The 18,750-nt window shown below is 35.8% G+C and overlaps 2 protein-coding genes across 2 annotated transcripts; one reads left to right on the top strand and one right to left on the bottom strand.

The window, feature by feature from the left end:
- The first annotated feature begins 4,353 nt into the window (after positions 1 to 4,353).
- Positions 4,354 to 11,112, top strand: LOC132050231 (uncharacterized). Its single transcript, XM_059441379.1, has 13 exons — positions 4,354 to 4,571; positions 4,702 to 4,762; positions 4,857 to 4,946; positions 5,352 to 5,429; positions 6,133 to 6,207; positions 6,412 to 6,464; positions 7,495 to 7,645; positions 7,761 to 7,871; positions 9,561 to 9,687; positions 9,831 to 9,928; positions 10,274 to 10,412; positions 10,704 to 10,756; positions 10,882 to 11,112. The coding sequence occupies exons 1-13, from the start codon at positions 4,498 to 4,500 to the stop codon at positions 10,963 to 10,965; spliced, it is 1,194 nt and encodes a 397-aa protein (XP_059297362.1). The 5' UTR covers positions 4,354 to 4,497; the 3' UTR covers positions 10,966 to 11,112.
- A 2,592-nt stretch (positions 11,113 to 13,704) lies between these two features.
- LOC132050223 (multiple C2 domain and transmembrane region protein 10) lies at positions 13,705 to 17,759 on the bottom strand. Its single transcript, XM_059441368.1, has 2 exons — positions 16,920 to 17,759; positions 13,705 to 16,430 (listed from the first exon to the last, which is right to left on the bottom strand). The coding sequence occupies exons 1-2, from the start codon at positions 17,469 to 17,471 to the stop codon at positions 13,929 to 13,931; spliced, it is 3,054 nt and encodes a 1,017-aa protein (XP_059297351.1). The 5' UTR covers positions 17,472 to 17,759; the 3' UTR covers positions 13,705 to 13,928.
- Between the last annotated feature and the right edge of the window lie 991 nt (positions 17,760 to 18,750).

Genomic DNA, 18,750 nt, shown 5'->3' with positions numbered 1-18,750 from the left:
CCTGGCCATTTGGTCAGTTAGACATTTTCTTTAGCACTGGCCCCGGTCGGTGAGACGAATGCCGGCCTACGGGTCGGTGAGACGAGTGCACCGGCCGATGGGTCGGTGAGAATTTTTTCGGTTGCGGGCCACTTGGTGGTGAGATATATAATAGTATTATATTGCAATTCATATGAGACAGGTCATGTGAGATATTCAGAGCATTTTTTTGGCCCCCAAATTATTACCTTTTCAGTTCAGTTTCAGTTATTCCTTTGCCTTACATACTCAATACATTGTTTCGTACTGACGTTCTTTTTGCTTGGGGGCGCTGCGTTCATGCCCGCAGGTTTAGATAGGCAAATAGACGATCCAGCTCAGTAGGTCTTCCACTCAGCTGCAGTTAGGGTGCTCCACTTGGTTCGGAGCTGCGGTCCCTTTTGGTATGCTATTGATATATATATATATGTAGCCTTGTCGGCTCTCATTTTTGTTGTACAGCATACATAGCAGCCTTGTCACCTTGCTCAGTTTTATATATATTTTGGGTGTGTGTGTGCCCAGTTCAGATTTAGAGTGGTTCGCTCGGGCCTAGTTTGGCACCGAGCGCCGGTCATGCTGCTCCAGATTTGGGGCGTGACAATTAGGGGGAGAAATAAGCAGCTGAAAAAGGAGATAGATTGGAATGCATTATCATTATCTCATTTAGATCCTCATACAAATCAATGTGAACAAGAAGTTCAAAAGATAATCTATTTGCAAAATATTGCAAATCAATTGCTAGGTGCATTCACTGACCTATCAAGAATTACTAAATCTCATATTCCAGCTGCTAATGCTCTAATTCGAGTTGATGTTCCGATAGGACAATCAATTAAGGCAAATGAGTCTAAACCACACTTAAAACATAGTAGACCATTCGGTTTCAAAGATAAAATCCTCAAAAAAGAAAAGGAGCAAATAATCAAAATGATAATAATATGGCGGCGGTTGCTCAAGAACAGCAACAAGACATAACAATTGCTAAAACATCGGAAGAGGTTTAGGTACCTGAAAATAATGAAAATGAAGAGATATTAATAAGTTATGTCTGCTCAGGAATAATATGGAACCTAAATGATATAATTATCGACAATGTTTTTGCTTATAATGCTGTTGATGAAATAATGCAACAAAACGAGGATGTTGAACCAAAATCTGTCGATGAATGTAGACAGAGAAATGATTGGCCGAAATGGAAAGATGCAATTCAAGTTGATTTAGCTTCACTTGAAAAACGTGAAGTTTTCGAACCTATAGCTCGAACACCTGAAGGTGTAAAGCCAGTGGGGGTACAAATGGGTTTTTGTGCTAAAACAAAATGAGAAAAATGAAGTTGTAAAATATAAAGCACGACTTGTGGCACAAATATTTTCGCAAAGACTAACATTGATTATATGGACACATATTCTCCTGTGATGAATGCAGTCACCTTCACATATCTTATTAATTTGGCAGTTAATGAAAAACTTGATATGCATTTGACTGTCACATCCTATTTATATGGCTCACTGGACAATGGTATTTTTATGAAAATCCCTGAAGGATTCAAAATGCCTGAAGCATATAAAGATTTTCGAGAAAATTATTCAATAAAGCTTCAGAAAACTTTATGCGAATTAAAACAATTAGGACACGTGTAGTATCATTGCCTTAGGGAATACCTATTGAAAGAAGGGTATAAAAATGACCCAATTTGTCTTTGTGTCTTTATAAAAAGGTCTGGATCAGAATTTGTCATAATAGCTGTATATGTTGATCACTTAAATATTATTAGAACTCCTGAAGAGCTTTCAAAGGCAGTAGAATGTTTGAAAAAGGAATTTGAAATGAAAGATCTTGGAAAGACGAAATTCTGTCTTGGTCTGCAAATTGAGCATTTTACAAATGGAATATTTGTCCATCAATCAACATATACTGAAAATATTTTAAAGAGATTTTACATCGATAAAGCACATCCATTGAGTACCCCAATGGTTGTGAGATCACTTGATATTAATAATGATCCATTTCGACCTTATGATAATGGTGAAGAACTTGTTGGTGCTGAAATACCATATCTCAGTGCAATTGGGGCATTAATGTATCTTGTCGATAATTCTTGACTAGATATAGCTTTCTCTGTAAGCTTATTAGCAAGATTTAGTTCTTCCCCAACAAGAAGACACTGGAATGGTATTAAGCATATATTCAGATACCTCCGAGGGACCCTTGATATGGGATTGTTTATTCAAAAGAATCCAATTCACAACTAATTGGTTATGCAAATGCAGGATATTTTTCCGATCCACATAAATGTCGATCTCAGACCAGTTATTTATTTACATGTGGAGGTATAGCTATATCATGGCGTTCAACAAAACAGACTATGGTTGCTACTTCTTCAAATCATGCAGAGATAATAGCCATTCATGAAGCAAGTCGAGAATGCGTTTGGTTGAGATTAATATCTCAATATATCCAGGAAACATGTGGCCACCAACATTATACGAAGACAATGTTGCATGCATAGCTCAACTAAGAGGAAGATACCTTAAAGGAGACAGAACAAAACATATTTCACCAAAATTCCTTTTTACTCATGATCTTTAAAAGAAGGGTGAAATAGATGTTCAACAAGTTCGCTCAAGTGATAACTTAGCAGATATGTTCACTAAGGCATTGCTAACCTCAACATTTGAGGAGCTAATATACAAGATTGGAATGCGTCGTCTTTGAGATATTAAGTGATGTTTTCATCAGGGGGAAGTACTCCTTACTAAGGCATTACTAGTAAAATACGCGCTGCACTCTTTTTTCCTTAATCAAGGTTTTATCCCACTGAATTATCCTGGTATGGTTTTTAATGAGGCAACAAGAAATGCATATTACGAATAACTATTTATACTTTTCTTTCACTAGAATTTTTAATTTACATGGACATCCAATAGGGAGTGTTGTAAATGACTGTATGTGGATGCCCTTGTGGCCACATGTACTTATACTGTAGCATGCTATCATTGCCCAAGTAATTGAGGCCTATAAATAACCTCTTCCTCTATTCAAATAGTACACCAAAAATAGAAAGAAAGACTTCTAATACTTTGCTTCTTCCTCTCTCTTTGCTTATTTAATTTAGTACTTAGTTTTTATTTCACAACACTTCTCGAATTTAAATTCATGATAACTGTAGTTATTTTGAAAAATAAGTCTTTTCTTTTTGTATTTGTTGTCTGAAAATATTCGGTCGGAACAATTTTTCAACAATGTGTGTGACTCCCTCTCTAACTATTAGCTATCTCTAATTTTTCAACACACATCTAGTTTGCAATCGATGTAGCCTATTGTATCATTGGTGTTTAGATGTTGTATCTGTTCTGTATAGCTATGCATACGTTGCTCAACTTCTTTTGTAACTTTACATATACATTACATATATATTACATATACATTATTATAAACTATATATAATGTATAAATAATGTATGTACAACAATGTATAAATATTGTACTACTATATACAAACAAAGTATTCCCTTGGGGACTCAAAAAATGATTAAGATCTGAAGAACTCCATTGTTTCTTTTTTAAGTTTCTTGTGAAATTTCAAATCTGTCGTATCTATTGTTGTTCTCAGACATGAAGTGCGCGCACGCACACACACAAAGAGAGAGAGAGAAGCAGAGGCGCGATCTCTGTCGCCGGACTTCTGACCAGTACCCCAAAATCTCTAAGAGAAGAAGAAGAAAGCGATAGAAAGAGAGAACGGGCGAGAGAGAAAAGAGAGAGAGAGAGAGAGAGAGAAGTCTTACCGGTCTAAAGGCCAAAATCGCCGCCGTTGTGAGCGAAGCATAGATTAAGCGAGTATGTAATGGAGAATTGGGCTAATATTGAAAAACTAGATGCCCGAACGGTATCTAGGACTTAGGAGTAATCTTTCCTAATTATATATCATTGTTTCAACAACATTTTAATATCATTCTCAATCCTCAATTTTTAAAGTTTCATCAAGCTACTATATGATTTATTACTATTATTTTTATATGAAAAGAAAATAGTCTCCCTCCCATGAGAAGCCAGCAAAACCATCAGAACTGTGGGGCTTCTTGCCCTCCCGCTCCTCTCTTTCCTGCCTGTGAACCTCTTGGATCAATTTAAGGCAAGACTAATGTTTGGATAAAAATACCTCTAGCTGAAATATGAAACAACTCCGAAAGCAGAACTCTAACACAACGTGCAAGAGTTTAAAAAGTTGCTGGACTTTCAAACTCAATGACAGATACAGGGGATATTTTTGCATAAGAAAATAATTAAACAATAAATAGTTTTAAAATGTTGGCTAAAACTTAAATTATTGATCCAAAAAGTGGCTATTTTCCAAATCCCACCAAAAAAACTTCCATGCCTCTCCCTTCTCATCTAAACAATTGTGGATGTACTTACTATATTGGCGACTATTAAAGCACGCGCCGTGAATCAACACCACGCGCTTCCTCGAAAATGGTGACATTAGGACATCTGTTTTTGCCTTCTCCCTTCACTCCTAAGCATTCTTACACCACAACTACAACTAGGTACATTATTATTCCGTAATATAATAGTACAACAACTTAATTTTTTTTAAAATTACATTTAAAAACACGTCAGCACTGTTCACCAGATTAAGTTTCTTTTAACAAGCTGACGAAGTTTTGTTGGGTGCAGAAATTTTAATGTGAAAATGTCGATTCAAGCTTCGATGGTGCTCCCTGAAAATAGCATCATAGTGGGTGGTTCTTTTTTCTTTTGATCAAGTTGGGGTTGTTATTATACTATATATGTTATATGTGATGAAATTGTTATTATGTAATCTTGAACAGTTAGGTTGTGGTGGGGTGTCACTGGATTTCTTGGCTGCTGTTGATTCTTATCCTAATCCTGATGATAAGATTCGAAGCACAAGCTTTGAGGTTCTTTATTTTCTCTCTTCATCATGTTTTAAGCTAGCTTTTGGCCATAAATTTTGTGAAATTTGAATAGAAGATTTATTTTGAAGTTGTGTTGAAAAATAGTTTTTGGACATGCATATTACTTAGAATTTTTTTTTAAGTTTCGTGAGTTGAAGAAAAACTTCACCCAAAAGCTGGTTTGGACCAGTTTTGGAACTTGATTTTTTTTTTTTTTCAAGAATTGATCAAATTCCATGGACAAACAATGTTTTTTCAATTTTTTTTGAAAAAAAAAAAAGAAGCTTTCAAAATCTATGGCCAAACGGGAGCTAAGATTTATACCAGCACTGTTACTGTTCAAGTTTTTGAGCTCAGTGTCGTTTTGATTTTTGCCATGATGAAAAACTGATTATTGTGGTAAAACAGGTTCAAGGAGGTGGAAATACTGGGAATGCTTTGACTTGTGCAGCTCGCCTAGGCCTAACTCCTAGAATTATTTCAAAGGTTTGAGTGACTGATCTGAGCTAACTTTTCGGACTTTCAGCTCTTTATGCATCCTGTACTTGATTTGATTTTCTTTATAAGAAATAATCTCGTCTTAATGCGTAAAAGTCTACATTGGTAAATAGCTCCACTAATATAATGTTTCATTAAAGCTCTGCATAACTTTTTTGTTTGATAATGTAATACTGTATAGCTTTTTCTTTTTGACAAAAAAATCCCTGTGTCCAAAATTGGGGTAGCATTGGCCTTCCCTCTACCTTTCGCCCACTTAAATACCAGCTTAGTGTAAGTGGCAGAATTCGAACGGATGATGTTCGCCCAATCCACTCATTCCATGTTTCGTCTTTACCACTGAACCAAAGCCTTGGGGGCTGTAATACCTGCAGACCTTATGAGGAAATTTATGTCATATTTTATACAAGATGGATTTGTATTAGCAATTCCATGAGAAGCTTTGGTATCACAGTCTCTGCATAACAGTTCATTTATTGTAGGCCTTGCATAACTAGTCTCTCAACCGAACGAACCAATGGTGATGCCTTTCATTATTTTTGATTGCTACAACCAGTCTTCAAGCAGTAGCATCCATCAAGCTTTCCTTGGCTTTCCTAAATTTCCTTTTCAATCGATAACTTCTGTGACATTTCGAATTGATGTCCTTGAGATCTTCACATTAGCACTTAATTCCTAGTTGTTTCCTTAGGTTGCTGATGACTCTCAAGGAAAAGGGATGCTGGAGGAACTAGAAGCTGATGGTGTAGATACATCTTTTATGGTGGTGAGTCATCCGGACCTGCAATGCTTCTGGTGCTAGAGATATGATACTCGTAGTTTGTTTATATAATGGAAATGGTGGTTATCCTGTACTTCTTTAAACACTGAAATTGTGATTCTACCTTTTTCTGTCCTCTGGCTTATTGTCATATACTCATCTCTAGCAGAAGTATTTAATTACTTATACCATTTGTTTTTTTAATTCCAGGTGTCTGATGGAGGCAATTCACCATTTACCTACATCATTGTTGACAACCAAACGTGAGTGCCTTCTGCTCTGTTTCAGCCATTTCCAAACTGTATAGGTGGTGATTAGTTACGGTCATTTTCCTGACATGAATATAGCGATAAAGTTTATATCCGAGTGTTAGTTGCGAGTTTCTATCCAATTTTTTCTTTTAATTTCTATGTCAAAAATTCTATGTTATATTATCTGCTGGAGATGGAAGCTGCAAGCTATAGCATTGTGCCATTGAAGCCATAATCGAACTAAATTTCAAGTCTCTGAGTACTTCTCGGAAGTCAAGCAGTGCTGCTGCCCATCCATACCAAAATGGCAAAAACAAAGAGACAAACAACAAAAAATATTCTGTGCTCAAACTTGCTCTAACTGTTGCCTTCTCGGTCGAGCTCGTCGCACCGGGCTTGCCTAGTGCGGGTTACCTCTCCTATATGGTTTGCGAGCTATTGCACAGGAGCTGGGTTTACCACGCACCCGAATGGTAGCGGCTACGGGTTCTCATGTCATCAAAAAAAAAAAAAAAAAAAAAAAAAAAAAAAAAACTTGCTCTAACTGTATTAAATTTTGGTGTTTTAGGTTCCCTTATTACGGTTTCTGGTCAGTAAATCTTCTCTATTGAGAAACTGGGTTGAAATTACATCAGACTTTTAACATGCTTTGAAGACGGAGAATGACATGTCTTGGATACTGCAGCATCTGCAGCTTGTACACTAATCAATCAATGCATTGCGCCTCTATCTCAAGCTTGTTGTGTATGAATTTTCCATAATGATTTTGCTCTATTTGGGCACATTATGTTTCATCTTTTTAAGGCAAATGTTTTCTAAATCTCACATTTCCCCTATCCCACCATACACGTTTCCAACCAGACAGAACTTCTGGCAAACACCAGACATAACATCTAGGAATCTTGACCCCAACTAGTTGGTATTGCGTGTCGATCATTTAGCTAAATCTGCATTTATTGTTGCATCTTGCATACCGATTAAATTTTACTGGAGAGGTTCTAGCAGCTGTCTGATGAAGACCTACTTGTGTTTGATGTTTCAGGAAGACTCGCACTTGTATTCACACCCCTGGATATCCACCCATGATACCTTCTGATCTTTCCCAATCAAATTTGTTGTCAGCATTAGACGGTGCTAAGCTTGTCTATTTCGACGTGAGATTGCATGAAACTGCGGCTATTGTAGCAGAGGAGGTATTTTCCTCTCACTTCTCTCTCACCAAGAAGATTCTGAGCTCGCAAAATTACTTCTGAATTCAGTACATTTAAAATGGAAATGAACTGCATGCTTTTGGGATTTCCAGTGCAGGCAAGTAGAAGGGGTATACCCATTTTAATTGATGCTGAGAAGAAAAGGGATGGATTGGATAACCTTTTGAGCTTTGCAAGCTATGTTGTTTGCACAACTAGCTTTCCTCAGGCAAGCTATTCACTCTTATAAACTACATGTTTCTAGTTTCTTGACTGCAAGCATATGTATGGAAGTCTATGAACATCTCCTGTCCTGCCTCTGCTCTGTTAGCTGCCTTTGAATGCGTTGGACTGTCACTAATCTTCATAGAAAATAATGTGTAATTTTGAGCAATGACTTCTAGCATGGGTTGCCTGATTCGAATTTGTGGTAGTATCTACCATGAGATAGCACTATTAATGGTATTTTTGATAGTGTTGACATATTTCAATGTTTAGCTGATGGCATGATCAACTATGGATGCTTTTAAAGTTTCAGATGGAAAACAAGATATGTTCTAGCTAGGTTCAAGTTTAGATTGGGATAATTTCCTGTAGCTCCTCGTTAATCGTTGTCATGGACCTTTAAGACCTGAAATGTTCTCAATGTTACGGGTGTTCAAGTAAAATTGAAAAACCAAATCGAATCAAACCGAATATTGTGATTTGGTTTGATTTGGGAATGGTGTTAGCAAAAAGGCAAACAGAAACCAAACCAATTTACCAATAATGTATGTCATTTCTTATTCTTTTTGATCCTTAAATTTTATTTTAAAGAAATTTGCATGTCTTATAAGCTTTTTCACATATTTTTTGCTTCTTTGCTTGTAATTTTATGTTGGAGAAATTATATGACTATCATTTGAATAAAATGAAACAACAAATAAAACTTGCTGAAAAGGAACTATATTGATAGCTTAAGAAAGAAACCGTTATAATGTCTGGTAGAATTGTTTACAATTTTGTTTGACTAGATTGTATAAATTTAAGTTTTCCTTTCCACTTCCTTTTCCATTTTTTAGCTCTTATTAACAAAAAAGAGACAACATGAACTTGCATTTAATTAGGTTCCCATTTTGTAATTTCCATTTTCTCCCTTAATAGATTTAGTCTATCTTGAATGAACCACTAGCTTAACAATATGTTTCTTTCATGTATATGATTCTCAAATACTTCATGCATGTATTGTGCTAATTCCTACAATTTACTTCCTCAGAAAAATATAAGGCTGTACTTATAGGCTGTTTTAGAGGATTTCAAAATGACTTTCTATTTCTAATGATTTTAGACATGTTCGATATTGCCAATATGTGGAGTTGGTTCCAAAATGATCTTACATTTGATGCCTGGTTTAATGTACCCTTAGCAGTGTAGGGTCTTTATTATACTCATCTTGATTTATAGTCTATGTAACCATATTTTTTTATAAGTACACCCACTAAACTTAGATGTCAGGAACAAGCAATATAATAACTTTCCTCCCTATATTTAATGTTGTTCCATGACGGTCAGTTTTTGAATTTGTTGCTGAAAGTATACCATACTAGTCTTTTCTTTTCTTTCTATATCATTTATTCTACTAAAAGTTTGAAGTATATGATATGTGAGTCTGTGTATGTATGATTAGAAGAAAGAAAAACCGAAACCAAAGAAACCAATATATGTTGGTTTGATTTGGTTTACAAATTTAACAAACTAATATAGTTGCTTTGATTCTTTTTTTCTTTTTATTTTCTTTTTTGGAGAAAACCGACTCAAACTGAACTATGTTTTGAGCTATTCTCACTTACAAGCAGCTTTTGAGCTATTTTACATTCACATCAGTTCTGCTTTCTTTGATGCTCTCTGATAAGGCAGCTGTATATTGATTGACTTGCAGGCATGGACTGAGGCTTCTTCTATTCCAAGCGCCCTTGTTTCCATGCTCTTAAGGTTGCCAAAAGTTAAATTTGTTATTATGACATTGGGTAAAGATGGATGCATAATGCTACAAAGGACTGAAATGGGTATTTAGCATATTTTTGTCGTCCTCCTTTTTAATCAACTATGATTACCTGTACACATGGTGAAGTATTCTAAAAGATGGCCAAGAAGACTATGCAAATATTTTATATTTTCGGCATCCTACAGAGACTTCATACTTTTGCAGACAATCTCCTCCCTGAAGAAATGGATGTTGACGACCTGTTTGAAAAACTGAATCAAGAGAAAGACACTAATGCAACATTGCCAGCATGCATATCCTCGGTATTTTCCCTGTTCATCTATCCTTTAACTTTGCTTTCAAACTAGCTTTTTTAATCTGTATTACAGATGTCCCTGACTTTCTGCATTTCTTGTTTGAATTTCTCAAGTCTTGCGTATATATAATATTGTCTATACACCCTTTACCCCTCGAAACTATACATTCGTTGGTTTTTCTGTAGTTAGATCCTTTTAGACAGTGTTGAATGCAGTCAGGTGCTTGTTGTACCTGTGACTTGCAGGTTTAGAATTTTGTTTCATCTGCTGCTTATGCAATTTAAGATGTCAGTTTCGTGGAGATATGGTTTTCGTATATTAACTTCAAATTAAATGTTTGTATGGCTGCAGAATGTTGCAAAGCTACATGCAAAAGGGATAGGGACAATCATCGGTAAACTATTTGTGGGGACAGCTGAAAGTATACCTCCAACAGAACTAATTGATACAACTGGTGCTGGAGATGCATTCATCGGTGCAGTTCTTTATTGTATGTATTTATCCAGCATAATCTATTTCAGTTTGTCCCGAGTACTGTGATCCCATGGTCTTCCTACACGCTGCCTGAAATATGAGAGGCTGGATGTCCCTCACTTTCAGTGATCTCTTTTCTTGTTGAAGTTAGGTTCAATGTGTTAATTGGTTCTTCAACGTGTTTGTGGTACTTTTGGCACCTTGTTAAAGATCTAACAACTTCGATCACTTTATGTCAGCATGCATTGATTTCCATTTGTTCTCTTATTGGATTCTCATCTCATGACTCCTATATGTTATCTTGCAGCTCTCTGTGCGAACATGCCACCAGAGAAAATGTTGCCGTTTGCTGCTCAAGTGGTTAGGAATCTTGTTTTCCTGGACTATCTTTTTTCCCTTTCCTCCCCCTACAGAGAGGATTGAAGTTATAACTGAGACCAAAAATGCAAGAAAAGACTAATCTTTGCTTTGTGGGTGGATTGCAGGCAGCTATTAAATGCAGAGCTTTGGGAGCTAGAGCTGGTCTTCCGCGATACACACACCCCCGATTGACACCTTTTTTAGTCTAGAGAGCCCAAGGGATGGCCATGTTCCTACTATTGTTGAAAATGGAAGCAAAACTGGTTATCGACTTGGGCTTTTTCTTATTGTGTTTTTAACGGGGTTCCTGTGGACTGACATTCTGCTATTTTTCTTACAGCATCTACCCTGAATTTTTTTTTTGACAGAAGTTGAAATGTCCCTTCTATGTGTATAATTTGGTGTCACTAGCTTCTTAGTTTCATTATGTCTGATGGAATTGTTTATTCTTGTTGGGTCACAGTTCTGCGTTTTGTCCGTCTTCATTATTCCAAACTGATTGTTTAAGAATCACCGAGGGTCTTTTGGAAACAGCCTCCCTACCTTTCGAGGTAGGGGTAAGGTCTGCGTACACTTTACTCTCCCCAGACCTCACATTGTGGGATTTCAGTGGGTATGTTGTTGTTGTTGATTGTTTAAGAATCAATTGCTATGGGAAATTTCATTTGTAAGAGATCATAGATGGAGAAAACTTTGTTTATCAGATCTGTGAAGTTGAAGAGTTGAAGGACCGAAAATGCAAAGGAGAGTATGATAAATGGACACTAGCTGCATTTCTCTTTGAAATAGTATTATTTTTTGCATTTTAACTTGCTAACATGCACCACAAGGGTTTGGGTGATGGTTTGGAGCTGTCCGCTATTTTAAGGTCTCAGACCCAAATTAGTTGAATTAGCGATGTTTTAGATATATTTTTTTGGAATTTTTACGCGTTATAGCTATTTCTAATACATAATTAGTGGAAATAATTATTTTTTATTTTAATTACTAATAATAACTAAATACTTTTCTAATTTAACTATTATAGCTATACAGTAACTTTTAATTATCATTTCACAAATACACCTAAAAATTAGCACCCCCAATCCCATATCCCTTTTAATGGTAACAATATTAATTACTTAATATACATTACTGCTCTCTCTCCTTTTTCATAAATTCTTACCTTTTTAAAAAGGAAAGAATCTTTGAATGCCCAGTGAAATAGTTATCTTCTTCCTCTCTTCCCCCTTCTGCAAAAATTTTACTTCCATTCTCACCAATCAACAAGTTTTTTAAGGTTTTGAGAAGACGAAAAATATATGTATTTGTGTATGTTTTATGATATAACTACCAATTTTTGTGGTTGGTGGTGTATTTTTGTAAGTTTTTCTATATATTTGTGTATTTTGTTCAAATTAATTCCATTAATTCATCTAGTTTCAAATACACAGGTGACGCAAATACATGGTAAGTTTTCTTCTATATATTTATATATTTTGTTCAAATTAATCCCTTCAAATACATGGGTGATGCAAATTGTTACTCACACAAATACATGAGATTTAATATAAAATATATGGGGTTTGATTGGAAACTTCAAATACATTAGTTATGCTATCAAATACATGGGTAAATAAAAAAAGAAAACAATATTGAAAACTTCAAATACATTACCACTAAATACATGGGTGATGCAAATTGGTACTCACATCAATACATGATATTTAATATAAAATACATGGAGTTTGATTGGAAACTTCAAATACATTAGTTATGCTATCAAATACATGGGTAAATAAAAAACGTCAATATTGAAAACTTCAAATACATTGTTTGTTGAATGTTTTCAAATTTTGAATTTTTGATTTTTTACGTTTGAATGTTGAAGATTGGATGAAGGAATAGAAAACGGTTATGGAAAAGAAATCTAAAATCTGATTTTGTGGAAGAGTATAGTAAAAAATACGAATTAATAACTAATTAAATGATCCCACCGTTATGACCTAAAATCAAGGGATATGTTTTCTTTTTCTTGTGTTTTTATGAATTTACACGCATCAAATACATCCGAAAAAATACGTTAATTTGGGAAAACATAGCTACAAATGATAATATTTAAAAGGGTAGCTATAAATGATAGGAAACTACCATAAAGTAGTCATTTGAGTAATTTTACCCTCTTTTTTTTTGCGCTGATTGTCCTTCATTTGGGGTGGCCTTTAATTTTTGCCCTTCAAATTGGTGGTGTTTAAGTTTTGTCCCTCAAATTGGTGGTCTTTAACTTTTGTCCTCTGCCTTTGCAAAGGCAGAATTTGGGTCTTAAGGCAGAATTTTGCAAATTCTGCGGAAGAATGGGCCTTAAGGCAGAACTTGCAAAGGCAGAGGACAAAAATTAAATACCACTCCCCGCGAAGGGCAATCCTGCAAATTGCCCTTTAGATATCGAATTAATTGGATTAGTCAGGTATTGGATACTGAATGATTAAACAGAAAAGAAAAGAAACTTCAGCATTCAATTATAAAATGCTGAAAAGATGAAGAAACCAATATATTCATCCATTTCAATTTATGACTCTTTCTTTTAATTTTTGGGCCGTTAATATTGTTAAAGTTTTTCTTTTGAAAAAAAAATTAATTAATTAAACTATTCAAATTTATAAAATCTGATGTGATGTTATTTTAAATCAAACTTATTTTTTAATCATTAATTAAATAATTTATTTTATTATTACTAACTTAAAATGTAAGTTGAATTACCAATATGTTTGGCTTCCTCTTATTTTGCGCTCTCAGAACAGGAGAAAGCCAAGGTGGAAGAGACACATTGGATTCTTATTGATTGAGTTGGTTATAAATACTCATTACTTCTTGGTACTGGAAAAGCATGATTGCATATTTAATGAATCTGCCCATGAACAGAGCAACTATAAGAATTAATGAAACAGAATGAGTTTCAGAGAGGAACAGAAAGTAACCCCAGAATCCATATATATTACAATGCAACAGAAGTAGAACAAAACAGACTAGTACTGCAAAACCACAAGGGCATTTCAAATCCTACAACTGAAAAATCCAAGATACAAATCCCAAATCCTAGTCCCAAATCCTAGTCTTGATAAAATTCTGATCCTACATTTCACAAAATACATGTTTAACTTAACATGCCCCCCACTAATGACTAATTAAGATTTTACAACATGCTATCTGCCCTGGTTGGCAGCCTCTTCAAGAAACATACAGCACTAGATGGCAACCTGTTCCTGAACCTAGGTGGTCTCAAATAATACAAACCCCAAAGAGCAACCACCCATTTGATTGGGACCAAATAGAAACCAAATGCAGCAAACAAGCAAAATATTACAAACAAGAATGTTGCTCTTGGATCCCTCCAGCTTAACAATGCTTGAAATCTCTCCCCTTGAGTAGCCATATCACCAACCACAGTTTGAATCCTACCAGCCACACTCCTCAGCCTATCATATCTCATTCGAACGATTTCTGCACTTCTACTAGTCGGGAATGAATCAAATTCCTCGTCTAGTTCATCTGGATAAACGCTCTCTGCATAAGAGAGTCGAGTATCCATGTGTGGAGGGTGACGTGGGCGTGACCTATAACGCCATAAACCTATCGCAGCCAATGTGAGTAGTACACAAGGGATTATGAGCTCGGGCACCAATACGAGAATGGTAAACGCAATTAGTGCTAACGCAGAGTGCACCGGCTTATGCCAATTGCGCGCGGACTCCAAAAACCTGCTCACAATAACAAACCAAGAAACCACATTTGTCAGCCTAAAGAAATTTGCTTTGCTCTTTCTCATGCTCCACATATGAGAATCATGATCGAGCATGTACTCAACCACTTCTCTCCCTAAAGGTGGCTCGGATCGACTAAGCCTCGTTGCCACAACACTCATAGCTTGGTGCCTCAAGGTGTCTAATTGATTTACAGACAAGGGCTGAACGTAATGCATCTTCGGAAGCAAAGGCATTGTATACATGTGAAGCATATTCACCATGTTAGCACATGAAAACCGAACAGCCAAATGAAGCTCCCCCATTTTTTTCACCCCGGAAGGATGCAGCATCAAGAGTGGATATGCATGAGTATAAACTCTATCTGATTCAAGAGTTGATAGCCTGATCCTAACCTTTCCAATTCGAGAGTCCCGGTTTCCAGCCACAGAGTTAACCATATTCTTATCTACACGAGAATTATCAAACACCCCGATAGTGATGACAGTGCAAGGGTCAAAGACTTCCCAAGTATATTGTTCGTTCCATTTAGGAGATAAGCTGTCCACGACAGTTCTAGTTCGGACCCATTTCTGCCCATATTTTGCCACACAATACGCGTCTACAGAGCCACCCTTGCCTTCTTTCATTTTCATTGGCACGAGATTTGTAGCTCCCAAAACCCCAACCTCGAGAACTCCAATGTGGGGCTTCCACAGCTGCTTTGCTGTCGGCCTAACATCACTGCTATACATTGTTGCCTCATCGAGCACATGGTAACCTCCGTCAAGTGAAGCACGGAGGTGAATCCGCGAGGCAAATCTAACCACAGCTTTGGGATCATTCGGGTTGCTCAAATGAGTATCGAGATTGAACCACCTCGAAGTCACTGGCTTCTCGTTTAGTCGCCTTTCTAGGCTTGAAACAGGCAAAAGAACTCTCCCCACGATTTCCTCTCTGTTGGGAGCAAGTCTGTCCTCGATCGAAACAAGCAAGAAGTCTTCAAATGGCTCAGCAACCACAAACATCAAGTCCTCATTCCAGAAAGGATTTGAAAGGCTTCTAGTAGCAGCAGGCGGAGAAACTCTAGTCCTCAACACCTGGTTTCCAACTTGAACTTTGGCAAAAAGTTCAGGATATCTCATAATCGATGACCCTTTCTCCCCCATAATAATATCTTGAGCTTCGATAACCCCAACTCGTAAATACCAAAGCTTAGGTGATAAATACACTTTAGACTTGATAGAACACAAGCCATCAAAATGCACATTTGCTGCTTTAGAATGCCAAGCCTCAGCAAAAGCTTCATCAGCTTGAGTTCCAAACCATATAGCAACCATAACTTCACCACCTTTAGACTTATCACCTTTCTTGTCTTCCATTCTATACCATTGTGGAGCCAACTGACTATCTGGCGGAACGCGTTTAGGCACCTCATTTAGGTCAAACCAAACACGACCTAAGAACTCATCTTTGTTATTTTCCTTCACAAAGATTTCCACTACAGAGGACTGTACACTATCTTTAGAAAAGGCGAAAATTTGGTTCCATTCAGCATGATTTGAAAAGACCCTTTTAGTAATTCCTCTATAGTTGCCAAGTTTCACCTCAGCTACAAGCTCAGCACCACCAAAAACAGAAATATCCTTAGCCTTTACAACTCTAACATACAAATACTGCATTTGTTCCACCAAGTCATATGTTGAGCTTGTCTTGTCCTTATTCAAACCACCACCAAGATGTGGACTTGTTTCTTTCAGAGAAAACTCACCTTGCCCAGAAGAGTATAAACCAACCCCACCACCACCAACACCATGACCGCCGCCACCACCGGTGACATGGCCACCAGAAACAGCCGGAATAATAGGGCCCGGAACAGTACTAATAACAACAGGCTTAATGTCACCTGGAACTGGCTCCACTGGCTTGGAATGATTCTGGTTTTGAAAATTTACCTGTTGATACATGAAAAAAATTAATTTATTCACTTTTTTTAAAAAAATAATTTTTCACTTTATTTGAAAATCATGTGTTTGGCCATGAAAATTTCAAATCCAACTTGAAGTTGTATTTCACAACTCACTTCTCGCTATTGAAGTTATATTTAAGTACATTCAAGCATGAACATTATACTACCAAATATTATTTACAAAAATACAAGCAAACATAACTCCAACTCCATAAACTCCAAATAAAGTGAAAAATATTTGAAATCTATGGCTAAACGCCTTCTTAATAAAAATGTATCATCTCTTACAAATTAGTAAATTCCTAGATGGAATGGTCACAAAAGTACAAATAGGCCTCCCACAAAATACAAAAAGGAAAATATTTTCCCTTGTTTGCACATAAAACAGAACCAGACACACGTGATGGGGGCATGTTAAAACATGATATAATAAGTAGTAAATAAAAGTTTTTTTCCTCTAAAAGTTCAAGATTACCTTATTTTCTTGACCCATTTGGACCACCATGTTAGTTCCATTTGTTTGTTGCTGCAATTTCTTGTTCTTCTTAGAAGAGGAATTAACATTTGGTTTACCAACTCCACCACCACTACCACCATTACCACTAATAACTTGTTTAACTTCCTCAGTTGTAGATAAATAAAGTTTCAAACTTAACTCACCACGTACATGAGAAAAAAGACTTCTTTTATCAAGTGTATAAAGTTGTGCCATTTCTTCACCTTCTCTAGCAATACTTGACCCGGATATCCTAACCCGACCCAAAAAATTTCTACTTGTGTTTGACCTTTTCTCATTGAAAACATTGACTTCAACTGTCCTATATGGAAGATCAGCCACGTCATTAACATGAAACACAAGCTTTTCATTCCATACAGGGTTTAAATCTCTCATTTTAACTTGTGTTTTTTGTCTTTGGTTTTCAAACTCAACTTCAACAAATGGTGATGATGAACCTTCACCATCTTTTGGCATTAAGTTATGTGCTGCAACCACTTCTACAACTAGCTTTTCTTTACCATTATTCATGGCTGACCTTTTTTTTTCTGTTTTTTTTTTTTTTGGTTTCAAGAACTATAGAATAAAGAGATATAGAAACAAGAAGAATGAGATTTTTACAACAATGAAGTGACTATTTAGAGAGTACAGAAAGGAATTGACAAGAGAGGGGGGTGGGGTACGGTGGTTTTGAGGGGGTGGGCTGTTTAGATTACAGAGAAAGAGACATGGATTTAGTTGCCTTAAATACAAGGTTGTGTTCTCTGTTATTGGTTAGTTATGGCGGAGCAGCATCTAAAACTCTCTCCTTTTCAGGCAAAACATTTAAAATTTTGCACTTTTTCTAATGCTTAATACAAGTTCGCCCCTTAAACTTGTCGGGATATTTCATTTACGTACTCGAATTAAGTCTTGATTCAATTAAATACCTCAACTCCTAATAAATTGTCTCAATCAAACACTTTTAGTTTAAATTTTAGAGGGAAAAAATGCACGTATATTCATTCGTCAATTAGATAGTTAAATTAACCATATAAGATAAGTCATCTCATTTAATTATACGCATTCACCTCGATAAGTCGTACAATCCCAGTCATTTTCTACTTAAAGTTGATGCGCATAATTAAAGCAGATAACATATTTTAAGTGGTTAACTTAACTACTACCTAATAAACGAATGAAAACACTCGCAAACTTTCCTAAATTTGAACTAAAAGTATCTAATGGGAACATTTATTAGGAGTTGAGGTGTTTAATTGAAATACGGCTTAATTTGAGTGTCTAAATAGAGTATCTGATAAGTTTAAGGAGTTGACTATGTATTCAGCTTCTTCTTTTTTGTTTTAAGTTATACTAGTCATTAAGTGGATATAGTAGTATGATATTGATAATGACTATTCTAATTTTAAGAAAATCAGATTTTGTAACGTCTATATCAAGAATTATGAAATTACCTTTACTACTACAGTAGTGTCCTTGCTGTATCAAGATCACTTCCCAAGAAGATGCAATCAAGAAAATGAAATTTTTTTCTCCTAATTTAAGTTGTATGACTTAGGAAGGATCTTGAAAAATTTATTTAATTTTTTTTAATATACCAAAAAAAGTAGTGTATATTGTAAATGTGTGGACAATAGTATACATTTAAATAATTTAGTAAGTAAGGTAATGAAAATTTCAAATTTACTCTTATTTGGAAATTATTTTTTTAAAATAAAATAATAAAAAAGATAGTATAAATTTGTAGTGGTCGTTTGGTTTGGAGACAAGTTATATAACGGCTATAATACTTGAATTAATGATACAGATT

Source organism: Lycium ferocissimum, chromosome 1 (assembly GCF_029784015.1).
Source record: "Lycium ferocissimum isolate CSIRO_LF1 chromosome 1, AGI_CSIRO_Lferr_CH_V1, whole genome shotgun sequence".
Classification (NCBI taxonomy): Eukaryota; Viridiplantae; Streptophyta; class Magnoliopsida; order Solanales; family Solanaceae; genus Lycium; species Lycium ferocissimum.
Note: the sequence above shows the minus strand (reverse complement) of the source record. Positions and strands in the feature narration are given on the sequence as shown.